This window comes from Bubalus kerabau, chromosome 13 (genome assembly GCF_029407905.1).
Source record: "Bubalus kerabau isolate K-KA32 ecotype Philippines breed swamp buffalo chromosome 13, PCC_UOA_SB_1v2, whole genome shotgun sequence".
NCBI lineage: Eukaryota > Metazoa > Chordata > Mammalia > Artiodactyla > Bovidae > Bubalus > Bubalus kerabau.
The window spans coordinates 21,101,706-21,115,631 of NC_073636.1; the positions used below are offsets into that span (position 1 = coordinate 21,101,706).

Below are 13,926 nucleotides of genomic sequence, written 5' to 3' on the forward strand. Positions count from 1 at the left end.
TCCACTACGTATTAGTTTTAATTCCACACTACTATTATTAAAACTTCCCCTTCTTTCCCTTTTACTTTTTTCTTCTCTTCCTCCTCCAGAATGCCTTTATGGAAGTTAACTGTTTCTCTTCCTTTTTACTTGAAAAGTAGGTCATATTATTTTGCCTTGTGCCTATTAGGTGATACATTTGATGCTTTGGGAAATAGTAATTCTACAAATATCAGAAGTGAACATTAATGTTAAAAATCATGGATTTTTCAAATATTAAATTTTTTAGAAGTAGCTTTTCATGGTTTGGTTTAAAATAGTCTGTAGGAACAATGAAACCTTCCAGATAATGTAATAGCAGAGAAACTAGCATAAGTATCAGAATAAATTAGACCTCTGCAATTCTATAAGCAATGTGGCCGAATGATGCTGTTTCTTTCTTTTTTTTTTTAAGGTTTCTTTCTTCTTTTTTTTTTTTTTTTTTTTTTTGCTGAGGACAGTTTTTTAAAGTCTTTATTGAATTTGTTACAATATTTCTTCTATTTTATGTTTTGGTTTTTTTCACTGCGAGGCATGTGGTATCTTAACTCCCTGACCAGGGATCGAACCTGCACGCCCCTGCATTGTAAGGTGACATCTTAACCACTGGACTGCCAGGGAAGTCCCAATGCTGTTTCTTAGAAAAATATTTGGAAAATATTCTTAAATTGTTGATTCTACCTAACAATTTTCAGGTTTTTTTGGAGGGGATTTTTTTTTTTTTTTTTTTGGAGGGGATCAGATATCATCCTTTTCTTCCTCAAATAAAACTTTACTTAGGGAAATGTGGCAAGGTGATTCCCATTGAGCTCTGTCTACCATTTTAAACACGTGATCACCTTCAAGAGTCTACCGAAAAGCTGCGTTTTTCTTTTTCAGTTACCGAATGTGACTTTGAAACAGATAGCTGTGGTTGGTTTGAAGCAGCCCGTGGTGATGATTTTGAGTGGACCTGGAGCTCTAGAAGTAACCTCTCTGCTGAATTTGAGGATCAGGCTCCACCTCGGGATCACACTCACAACACATCTCAAGGTGAGACGTCTGTAGAGGTTCTCCGAACCTACCCACTTTCCCCAGCTAACGATGGTTTGACCTAATGATTCGTCAGTTTAATGATGGTGTGAAAGAGATCACATTCAATAGAAACTATACATCACATTTAGAATTTTGACCATTTCTGGGATAATGATACACCTGTGATGCTCTCTTCTGATGCTGGGAAGAGGCAGAGATGCGGCTCCCAGGCAGCCACGTGATCACCATGATGCACAATCGATACAGTAACAGCTGTTCTGTTTTTTACTTCCAGTAGAGCATTCAATAAATTACATGAAATATTCAACACTGTAGAATGAAATAGGCTTTGTGTTAGATGATTTTGTGTAACTGTGGGCTAATGTAAGTGGTCTAAGCATGGTTAAGGGAGGCAAGGCCAAACTGTGATGTTCAGTAGGTCAGGTGTATCAAATGCCATTTGAACTTCAATATTTTCTTTTTTTATAAAAACTTTTTATTTACATAGGGTTGATTTACAATGTTGTGTTAGTTACAGGTGTACAGCAAAATGAATCAGTTATACATATATCTGATGTATGTATTTTAAAATACAAATTTTTTTTTTTAAAAAAACTTCATTTTACATTGGAGTATGGCCAATTAATAGTGTTGTGATAGTTTCAGGTGGACAGCTAAAGGACTTAGCCATACATCTACATGTATCCATTCTTCCCCCAAACACCCCTCCCATCCAGGCTGCCACGTGCCACTGAGCAGAGTTCCCTGTGTTGTATACAGTAGGTACCTGTGGTTATCCATTTTAAACATAGCAGAGTGGATATGTCTATATCCACTCTTTTTTAGTTTCTTTCCCTATTTAGGCCATTACAGAGTATTGAGTAGAGTTCCCTGTGCTATGACTTTGATATTTTTAACTTATGATGGGCTTATGAGACATAACTTCATCTTAAGTCAAGGGAGATCTGTACTTCAGTTTACCTTTGCTCAAGTCTGAGAAGAAAAAGAGAAGCAGTAAAGTTCTATGATACTACAACATAGGACAGTGTGGAGTAGGAAATGGCAACCCACTCCCATATTCTTGTCTGGGAAATCCCATGGACAGAGGAGCCTGGTGGGCTATGGTCCAGGGGGTCACCGAAGAGTTGGACACAACCAATCAACTAAACAATAATAGAACAGTTGAATATTATCTATTGTACTTATGTTGTCAAAAAAGAAATGCTCCTTTACAGGTTTTGGGGATGGAGTATAGATATATTTTTGGCTGAATTAATGGAAACTTCCAGTTGTTTTTGGCATCATTTTGGCCCAGCTCTAGATAATAGTTGAGTGCTCATAAAAGAAAATTTGCTAACAATCACTTTTATTGATTTTTAGTTGTTGTATAGTCTTCAGTGTAAGGGTTACAGAAAGATGTCTCATTTTAGAATTTAGCAGGTTAAGTTACGATTTCTTCTTATTTTCCAATAGGGCACTTTATGTTCATTCTGAAGAAAAGCAACAGCTTATCACAAATTGCTAGACTCCAGAGCCCAACTTTCAGCCAGACAGGACCTGGATGCACTCTTTCCTTCTGGTAAATATTGAAAACAATGGTCAATTACTCTAGCAGCTTGGCAGTTGCAAGGATAGTCCTGCATATACTCAATATTGTAATTTTTCCTATAATTTGGCTTTATTTTAAAAATAGCTATTGCATTAGATCCATACATTTAGCATTTTACTTAGGAGCACATTGTCAGTATTTATAATGTTCTTTCTTAAAATAAAAAGGACTCTTCCTCCAACAGTGAATTATAATTAACACTGCTTCCTGAGTTCTGGAGTGAACTCCTTGAGAAAGGGTCTCAGGGTCCTGAGAGTCAGAGTATGCACCTGAGCAGATAAGCTCTTTCATATGGGTGGCCACAATATTAAATAAAGGCATCTATTGTGATAACTCATTTTTGATTGACTGTTGACTGAGTAAAAGTCACACAATTAGCCTTTTCCAGAAATCATTTCCATTTCTTGTGTTTGTTCTCTTTCAGGTTTTATAACTATGGCCTATCAGTGGGGGCAGCTGAGTTACAGCTACACATGGAAAATTCCAGTGAGTCCACGGTACTCTGGAGAGTATTGTATAACCAGGGTGACCAGTGGTCACAGGCAGTTGTTCAGCTTGGACGTCTTACTCAGCCTTTCCATTTGTTGCTACATAAAGTCAGTCTTGGCATTTATGTTGGTGTCTCAGCTATTGATGATATCAGATTTGAAAATTGTCTTCTTCCACCCCCCTCAAAGAGCTGCAAAGAGCCAGATCATTTCTGGTGTCTGCACACTAGGATTTGTGTAAAAAAACTTCAGTTATGCGATCTGGTGGATGATTGTGGTGATTATACTGATGAGGTCAATTGTGGTAAGTATCTTTCTTTCTGGTCCCTCTCACTAATTTTTAAAATATTTATTTACTTTAATTGAAAGATAATTGCTTTACAATATTGTGCTGGTGGTGGTGGTTTATTTGCTAAGTCTTGTCTGACTGTTTGTGGGCCCATGGGTTGTAGCCTGCCAAGCTCCTCTGTCCATGGGATTTCCCAGGCAAGAATACTGGAGTGGGTTGCCATTTCCTTCTCCAGGGGATCCTCCCCACCCAGGGATCGAACCTGTGTATCCTTCATTTCAAGCAGATTATTTACGGACTGAGCCACCAGTGGGGGGAGCCCCACGATGTTGTGTTGGTTTCTGCCATACACTGACATGAATCAGCCACGGGTATACATTTTGATGGTGGTGATCTTGATCAGTTCATTGTTTTCCTAGTCCATCAAAACAAAGGCCCTAAGCATTGTTCCAAAGTTGAATGAATGTTTTGTGTGATTAGTCAGCCATCAGTATTTATTATGTAGATTTATGAGCTACATCCTAGAGATACAGTGATGAGCACAATTATACAGCGTCGCTGACCCCATGGGGCTTACAGTCTCATTGAGGAGATAGATATTATTCACACATGTAAAAAATAAATGTAAAATGACAGGAGCTTAGACAGGACTTCACAAATGCTATGACTTCATATAATTATGGGTTTGGACTTTCTAGAGATGGTTACTTAACTGAGATCTGAAAAATAGTAAGTAAATGAAGATGTGCAAAACCCTGAGGCATGACCGCACAGCAGCTGCAAGATACCCAGTATGGCTGGAGCAAGGCATTGAGGGAGAACTAGGATGCGACATAAAGATGGAGATGAAGGGGGAGGCCAGATTATCAGATCTTTGTAGACCATTTTAAGGAAGTTTTTCCCCATTTGAAGGTTTTTAAGAAGGAAGGTAATATAATAAAATTGATTTAAAAATGTCACTGTGGATACAGTGTAATGAGTGGATTAGAGGAAACTGGATCATATTTATTAGGAGCCTGTAGCAGGAGTTCCCAGGAGAGGGGTTGGCAGCCTCTCTCCAGTGTCAGTGGTGGAGATACAGGGACTAAAGTTTGGGGGAGGGACGTTAGATGATGTCTTAGATATAGGGAGCAGAGAGTGAGATGTTAAAGTCCCGAATTTCTGATTTAAATTACCAAAAAGTTGATGGTATCTGATGATTGTGTACCTCTTGCAGTTTAATTAATAAACCTGGTTCCTGGTAGTGCCGGCTGCATTTGTTTCTGAAAATGAATCACAAGCTAAGAGAGGTTTTTCTTTTTTAATTACCAAAATCTATCAAGGAAAGTTTGCATTTTTCTTTGTCCAGAAATAGCAATGATCCTTAAAATTCAATCTATGTGCCTATTAAATTGGAAGTCTTATCATAAACCAAAGGAAAGCCATCAAATACTTGGAACATCATAGGAAACATTACATTGAGAAATTTCCATATAAATATTGTGGAGAATTTTGCACATATGTGGTGTTTAATACAGTCAGGCACATTAAAGTCAGAATTGCCATGCAGCTTGTTACACAACTAATAACTTTAGTGCATATAAATGAAATTGATGATTTCGACCAATGGCTGTTACAAGAAGCATTGCTTGTCCTAAAAGTAATTTATTTTTTGCAAATTTCGAAAGCCCTTTCATCTTTTTCACTCACTTCAAACCCCACTCCTTGAAAGATGTTGATCTATTACTAAAGATAAGCAAATTATCCTTCAAACTTCACAGTATTAACTGATTAGAATAAAATTGTGGAAGTATGGCTATAATATCAAAATATTTCTTCTGACTAAATATTAATGAGAGGAAACCATAGTGACTGTCACTTTCTCTTTCTCTCATAGCCTTCCATTTAGACGTAGTAATTTTTAAAAATATTTTTAATTGGATGATAATTTCTTTACAATGTTGTGCTGGTTTCTGCTGTACAACACTGTGAATCAGCCATAAGAATATAAATAGACATAGTAACTTTTTTACATGGAGACTTTATTTTTATTTTTTTATTATTTAGCTTTTTTATTTTTTGGCTGTGCGATGTGGCATGCAGGATCTTAGTTCCCTGATCAGGGATCAAACCCGTGCCCCTAGAGTGGAAGTGTGGAGTTTTAATCACTGGATCACTAAGGAAGTCCCTAGATTTAGTACTTTATTAACATAGAATGCCTTAGTCATCCAGAAATCAATGCTATATTTCCCGAAGTATTCGAGGAATGTGGTCTTTCATTGAAGGGTGGGGCTATATGCCTTCCTTTTTGAAATAAAGATTGAGCATGCAGTCAGTCTGAAGACAGGCAATGTGAAAAATACTGTTGGCTTTAGTGCCAGTTTTATGTCAAAAACACAGTTGCTTGACATCCCCCTTCTGCTGCACAGCCCCAAACTGACACTCGCAGGGGACCTGCGGGCCCAGTTCACGTCACAGCTGCGCTTGATTAGTCACCAGTGAGGAAATATCAAAGGAAAGCTCATCTCCCATTTGACATTTACTCTCTCGGTTCCCTTCATTGGGTCTAAGCTCCTGTTCTCTAGGTTTCGAGACAGATGATTTGTTCTTGCCTGGCTGCGTTTACTCACATATGCTTTTATTTATTGTTTCAGAATATTTGTTCACCTTTGGCGCCAAGTGCCGTTAGAAAGATGAATAGAGGACAGCTGACATTTGTCTTTCAAAAACATTAACTTATGTAAATGAAGTTAAAGTGTGGAATCTTCATTGATTCTAAATACTGTCCCTTCTACCCAAATAATGTTAAACGTATAGTCTATCCCATTTATTCTAAAAAAGTACTTGATGTCAACAGAATTGTCACATCTTGAAAAATGAATACATTCCAATCTTATCCTACAAATGTAGGTAGAGTGTTGAGTGGATAAGAGACTGACCAATTCTTTAAAAGTGCTTTGAGTTCTTTTACTGACTGAAGGGAGTTAAAAGTTTAAAAGCACCAGGGATTTCCCTGGTGGTCCAGTGGCTAAGACTCCATGCTCCCAATGCGGGGGGCTCGGGGTTCAATCCCAGGAACTAGGTCCTGCATGCTGCAGCTAAGCATTTGCATGCCACATCTAAGACCTGGTGAAGCCAAACAAATAGATAACGAAAACATTTTAAAGCATCAGCTCAAAGGAGCTACAACCCAGTGAGTAGAAACGATTACCACTGAGGAGACAGAGCTAAGAACTGATGAGGCACACCACATAAGAGGCATGGAGAGAGGGAGGGGGAGAGGTGAGATGTTTAGGGCATGTTGACAAATTAGTGCATGCCAAGGGGAAAGACAGTTGTGGATGAACAGGAAGTTATTTTAATTTGGGAATGGTAAAGCTGGAAAGATAGAGTTTAGATTTAAGTTGCAATTAAATAAGTAAATATGAAAGGATTTTGAATAGAGAAGAAAAATGATAAGCTACCATTGAAATACGGTCATTGTGGTACAAAGGAGGGATATTTGGTACAAAGGAGGGGTGGGATGGATCCAGAGAGAAGAATTTGATTTCAGAGTGAAGTCTGGAAAACACCTGTCTCAGAATCATCTCGGGTGCTTATTAAAAATTGGGCTTCCTTCCATATCTTACACAGTGTTTGTACAGGACTTTACCAAGGAGTAAACAACTTGACCATTCACCCCAGGGCATTCCCAAAGATTGAGAACTAGTATGATTCTTGTCAGCAGTGCATGTTAGAACCACCAAGGGAGCTAGTAAAATATCCTCTCAGTTGATGGGTACACAATTTGGACCAATTAAATCAACATATCTGGAGCTGAACTTGAACTTTAATTTTTCTAATGTTCACTGGTGATTGGAACATTCAGCTGAAGTTGAAATCCCTGGAGACAGAAGTTTGTTGTGGTGAGCCAGCTGTGGGGTAGTGATCATTTCCCTAAGGTTGGGATGGTGCTACAGGGCAGGGAATGGGTATAAAAGGCATTTGGAAAATAATGGCCAAAGTGATTCCACCTCCATCTATAAAGTATTATTGCTTGATGTATTAGCTAAGATTTACTTGTCTTAAAAGTTTGCTCTAATGTAGCATTAAAAAAGATTAGAATGGTTTACCTTGGCAGAAGCGAAGTAGCAACTAGGATTCCCATTCATAGTTATTTTGGTCCTTAATGATCTTTTGATTTTATTTAATGCCCGTTTCAGTACCTGAACTTCAGTGTAACTTTGAAAATGGAATTTGTAACTGGGAACAAGATACAGAAGATGATTTCGACTGGACCCGGTACCAGGGCCCAACGTCAACGCTTAATACAGGGCCGATGAAGGATAACACTTTGGGCACCGCTCAAGGACACTATCTGTACATCGAATCTTCCGAACCACAGGTTTTCCAGCACCGAGCTGCTCTGCTCAGCCCGATCCTTAACGCCACTGACGCGGAGGGCTGCACCTTCCGCTTGTACTACCACATGTTCGGAAAGCACATTTATAGGCTGGCCGTCTACCAGCGAGTCTGGAACAACACAAGAGGACAGCTGCTGTGGCATATATTTGGGAATCAAGGCCCCCTTTGGATACGGAAATCTCTCAGCCTTTTCAGCAGGAAGCCTTTTCAGGTATGGACAATGGCTTTCACAAGGTATATTCAAAATGGCGTCAGAACGTTTAAAGAGTATGAAAGATCTCTGTGTTCTTGAATTAAAAGTGAACTTTGGTCAGTTAGCTTGACACACATTTATCATTTAATTAAGGGTGTACCCACACTCGTTAGGTTTCCTTCCTCCTTGACTACCTCCAGTAACGTGAGATTGAAATTTCTACAGGTGGACGCATGGCATTGAACACAGCTGTAGGTTCTTCCAATCTAAGTCATTGTTGTGCTGAAATGAAAAACCTGGAGGGGGGGAAAAAAGAGTTTGGCTCAATCGCTAGTCTTCTGCCAAAAGTTCAGACTCTTAAACTTGTTATTTTGAATCTCTCATTTCCTCAGATTTTGTAAGTAGGGAGCAAAAATCCAGGAAGACGGCACACATTGTTGGAGGAGCTCTTCTGGGGGCAGAACCAGACTTCGAATCTAGGTTTCCTTTCTCTTGGTGGAATATTCTTTACATCTTTCCTGCTGCTACTGCTGCTAAGTCGCTTCAGTCGTGTCCGACTCTGTGCGACCCCATACACGGCAGCCCACCAGGCTCCCCCATCCCTGGCATTCTCCAGGCAAGAACACTGGAGTGGGTTGCCATTTCCTTCTCCAGTGCATGAAAGTGAAAAGTGAAAGTGAAGCCGCTCAGTCGTGTCCGACTCTTCGCAACCCCATGGACTGCAGCCTACCAGGCTCCTCCGTCCATGGGATTTTCCAGGCAAGAGTACTGGAGTGGGGTGCCATTGCCTTCTCCAAAATCTTTCCTACCTTCTCCTAAAAGTCAGAGTTTCAATAGCAAGTTCAAATGCTTATGTGCTTTTACAGTTTTGTAAAGGGCGTTGGCATACTTTGTTTGATTCAACAATTCCCTGAAGTGGGTAAGTCAAAGATCCTTTTGGCCAGTTTTATAGATATGAAGGAAAAAACTCAAGTTGTTTTTTGTGCCATGCTTAGTCACTCAGTCGTGTCTGACTCTTTGCGATCCCATGGACTGTAGCCCGCCAGGCTCCTCTGTCCCTAGGGATTCTCCAGGCAGGCATACTAGAGTGGGTTGCCCTGCCCTCCTCTGGGAGATCTTCCCAATCCAGGGATCAAACCCAGGTCTCCTGTATTGCAGGTAGATTCCTTACCATCCATGCCACCAGGGGAGCCCAAGAACAGTGGAGTGGGTAGCCTATCCCTTCTCCAGGTGATCTTCCCAACCCAGGTGATCAAGCTGGGGTCTCCTGTGTTGCAGGTGGATTCTTTACCAGCTGAGCTCCTGGCCAGATAGATGGTGAGCAGAAAAACAGGGACTTGTTCTAGAATCCACAATGTCTATTTAATTCATGCTCATTCTGTTTCTTTTGTTTGTTTGTTTGTCTCATAATACATTTTTTTTTTACTCTGCTTAAAATAAGAATTTTATTTATTTTTGGCCCCGCTGGGTCTTTATTGCTGCACAGGCTTTTTTTCTAATTGCAGTGAGTGGGAGTTACTCTCTAGTTAAGGTCTGCAGGCTTCTCATTGCACTGGCTTCTCTTATTGCAGGGCATGGGCTCCAGAGTGTGTGGGCTTCAGTAGTTGTAGCACGTGGGCTCGGTAGTTGTGGCTCCCAGGCTATAGAGCATGGGCTCAATCATGGTGCTCAGGCTTAGTTGCTTCATGGCATGTGGGATCTTCCCTGATCAGGGATTGAACCCATGTCCCCTGCATTGGCAGGCAAATTTATTGCCACTGAGCCACCAGGGAAACCCTCATTCTCTTTCTGTTGCATCATATAGCCTGTTGTAAGTAGGAGTGTTGAATATTTGTTTTTTCCCTTCTGGTCAAATAGACGTGCATATAATATATTGGAAGAAACTTCTTACCTATACTGGCTAAACCTTTTTTTTTTGTGGCACATTCTAAACTTCTCAGTTACCCCAACTGAAAGCACTATCTTTATCTAAATCTCTAGTAAAGAGTTTTACAGCCAAGAACTTAGCTCCAGGCCACCTGAGCTTCTAACCATCATAGATATACATTGTATGTGGCTCTGTAGAGAACACATCGGGGTTGGTGTTTTGTCCTGATAGACATAAGCTGACATCATGAAACCTAATCTGCAAGGTGCATAGTGATATCTTGCTGTCCAGCCCAGTGGTAAGATCCATATAATCATGTGAAATGAAATTGAAGAGGGTTTTTTGACTTTTATTTAATAATGGCTCACCCACTTCAAGTTAATTCTTAACGTCTAATCAGGTCAGTTGTAATTTGGGCTTAACTAGTATTTAAATGGATTAACTTTCCTTGTGATGTTTACTGAAGAATTGCTTTTCACTTAGAGAATTGAGCTTATGGTTTCTGGAAGGTGATGGATGGGGAGATGGGATTGTTAGGGAGTTTGGGATATACACACTGCTATATTTTAAGTGGATAACCAACAAGGACCTACTGTATAGCACATGGAACTCTGCTTAGTGTTACATGACAGCCTGGATGGGAGGGGAGTTTGGGGGAGAGTGGATACATGTAGATGTATGGCTGAGTCCCTTTACTGTCCACCTGAAACTATCCCAACAGTGTTAATCGGTTATACCCCAATACAAAAAAGAAAAAAAAGAATTGGTTTTCAGGAGAAAATCAACTTTGTAAGGGGGTGGCTTCAGAGTCAAATGACCGTGGAATTAACCAAAGATTCCTTTGGTTATGAATCTAAAGCATCAATATTGAGGTTTGAAACCCAACCTGTATTACACAGAGTACTCTATTTGATTTTATCTAAGGGTTTTTTTTTTTTATGAATTTTAGGCACGAAAAGATGAAATCAGAGATTCTGCATGCTGTGTAGATTAATGGTTTAAGATAATAAGGATTGAGACCATTTTAAGCAATAGGATGTTTGTTCATTGAATGATAGATATACATAGTTTCTGTTCTACTGAGCGAAGGTGGCAACAACCAACATTTTCATTAACTGTGATATTGTAGTGAAATTACCTAGTATCATGCCCAGCAATTAACAGGTACTCACTAAATATTTGGTTAATAGAAAAATTTAAAGGTTTTTCAGGATCATTCATTTAAAATGAAATACATAGGGTAGAACCAGATTGCTCATGCAGGTATAGGAACAATTTGTCTTATTAATGTCAGTTTAAATTATCATCCACTGCTTTTATGTGTGGTATGGTCAGTAAAAGCTCAGCAAGTCACTGCATATAAAGCTTCAGGTCAGCCTTCTACCTAATTTTTATTATGAGATTTCTGAGATTTGATTGGTAGCTATACATAGTGAATGTATGGTCAAGCTAATTCAAATATCAATATGCTTCATTCCTGAAAGTTTCCTAATATCCTCTTTTTTTAACTAATTGATTTTTGACTGCACTGGGTCTTCATTGCTTTACCCAGGCTTTCTCTAGTTGTGGTGAGCTGGGGCTGCTCTTGGTGGCAGTGCATGGGCTTTTCATTATAGTTGCTTCTCCTGTTGCAGACCACGTGCTCTAGAGCACTCGGCCTCCAGTAGTCGCAGCATGTGGGCTCTCGGGCATAAGGGCTCCAGTAGTTGCAGCTTGAGGGCCGTCCGGTGCAGGCTGAGTACTTGCAGCACACAGGCTTGGCTGCTTCGCAGCATGTGCAGTCTTCCCGGACCAGGGATCGAACCCATGTCTCCTGCATTGGCAGGTGGATTCTTATCCACTATGCCACCAGGGAAGTTTCTGATATCCCTTTGTAGTATCTCCTTCTGGCCCTCGCTTCCATCCCTGGACAACCACTGAACTTTCAGTGTATATTAACTTACACCGCTCAAAATGTTATATAAGTCAAATTGTATGACATGTGCTTTTTTCTGACATATTTCATTCTGTATAATTATTTTAAAATTCAATGTATTACCAAATATATCAGCACTTCCTTCTATTGTTAAATAGTATTCCATGATGTGAATAGAGCAGTTTTTTTCCATTCTTCTTGGCAGGGATTCAATATCAGCAGTGTTCACTGGTAAGTATTGCAAAAACCTAGTTTAAAGAAACTTATTAATTCTTTGGCACCGCAGGAACCAGGACTTACAAGCTTCTGCTCACTTATTCCTAACATGGCCTTGTTTTCTGAAGTATATATTTATATATGAAGTTGGTCCAAGGAGAGAACATGGACTTTCAAAGAAAAAAATTCTGCAGGTAGTATCACATCATTAAAATATTAAGAAATTATATAAAAAATATTCTTTGGCTAGACCTCTTAACACCACAGAACTGTCTGACTAAATCTAAAAGAATTCTATAGTGTTCTGGTAACATCCCTCAGTAATAAAGAGAATTTTCCATTGGTGGGTTTTGTGAAAAGATTGAAAAATCTTATTCATAATCATGATTTATTTTTTTCATTTGTGGGATATAGCTTTAAATCCTAAATGGTGCATCATTTTTCAGTGCTTCTAGGAAAAATGTTGTTTCATAAGTTATATTGTAAATAAAAGAGGACCATATTTAATAATGTTAAGTTGATTCCACTTTTCATGAAATTATAAACAGAAGTGCTACAAGTATAAATTATTTATGCAGTCTCATGTAACATTTTTCTTCCAAGATTCTAGTGGAGTTGTTAGAATTTACATTGAAAGGTTTGGGATGAAATCTGCTGGCTTGAAGCCTGTGTAAGTAGCGCTCATAGATTTGTTGCTTACTGAACAGCATACTGAATCTTATTTTACAATCTTAAGTTTCTCATAGGCTGTCTTCTTCTGCTGAACTCAAATATAACCACAGCTTAGTGTGTCAACTCTTGATCACAACCTAATCCAACGTGATGAGCTTGGTTTCCAGTGGGAACAACGTGTGAGTAAGAAAGGGAGAAGAAAAGGTTAGGTAGAGAATATTACAAGAATGCAAGGGCCAGAAAGGAAGTCTCATTCCTTAATAAATCCATTATTTACATTCTGCTCTGTTATGAGAGAGCTTCCCGGTAGCTCAGTTGGTAGAGAATCTGCCTGCAATGCAGGAGACACAGGTTCGATCCCTGGGTTGGGAAGATCTCCTGGAGAAGGGAATGGCAACCCACTATAGTATCCTTGTCTGGAGAATCCCACGGACAGAGGAGCCTGGCGGCTACCTTCCATGGGGTTGCAAAGAGTCGGAGACAACTGAGTGACTAACACACTACTTATGACTTCTATAATACTAAATGACATCTAATATTTTTGATCCTCTAAAATTACAGTAGAATATTAATATGAGTCATTAAACTTTGGAAATATACTTTATATATTTGTAATATATGTGTTATATATTATGGATCATTACGTATTGACAAATCATAGAAGTTAATACATGCTACATAAAGTGAAAGTGTTAGTCACTCAGTCACGTGTGACTCTTTGCAACCCCATGGACTGTAGCAATAAGAAAAATAACGAGTTTGAATGTTTTACTGGGTTGGCCAAAAAGTTTGTTCAGATTTTTCTCTGTGATCTTTTCCGTAACATGTAGTTTGTCTTATCCCCTTTTAGTCTATGCCCTATTTGAAACTTCATGTAAATATGCTTTGGTTTGTTTCTTTTTCTTCCTGGTGTTGCATACATGAGCCATTCAGTTCCTTTCTAATCATACTTGCAAATACTTTTATCCTCCCTTCTGGCTAGAGGAGTAGGATGGAGGCAGAAAATGTAGACGCAGTGTAGGGGTCGCCATGTCTGGTTTGGCAGATTTTGCCACAGCAAGGCTATACAGCTGCGGGGCTCTGAGTGGGGTTGAAATCTCCATTGTGGGATTTATTTACCATTCTGGAATTTGTGCAAAAGCGCTGGCTATGGTGCAGCTGCCTTTCTGGCCTCTTGACCAAGTTTTTAACTACACTTCTGTGAAACTTCAGTATGAAGAAAAGTGCACTAGATTATCAGGGCAGAATTATTTTGCTAAAAG

At 39.3% G+C, this 13,926-nt stretch overlaps 1 protein-coding gene across 1 annotated transcript in view; it reads left to right on the forward strand.

The window, feature by feature from the left end:
* MALRD1 (MAM and LDL receptor class A domain containing 1) overlaps nt 1–13,926 on the forward strand; it is a 573,786-nt gene that overhangs the window by 136,278 nt on the left and 423,582 nt on the right. The window contains exons 16-19 of the mRNA XM_055545367.1: nt 898–1,050; nt 2,506–2,611; nt 3,066–3,433; nt 7,600–8,012. Coding sequence (XP_055401342.1) covers nt 898–1,050; nt 2,506–2,611; nt 3,066–3,433; nt 7,600–8,012 — 1,040 coding nt within the window. The remainder of the gene's footprint in view (nt 1–897; nt 1,051–2,505; nt 2,612–3,065; nt 3,434–7,599; nt 8,013–13,926) is intronic.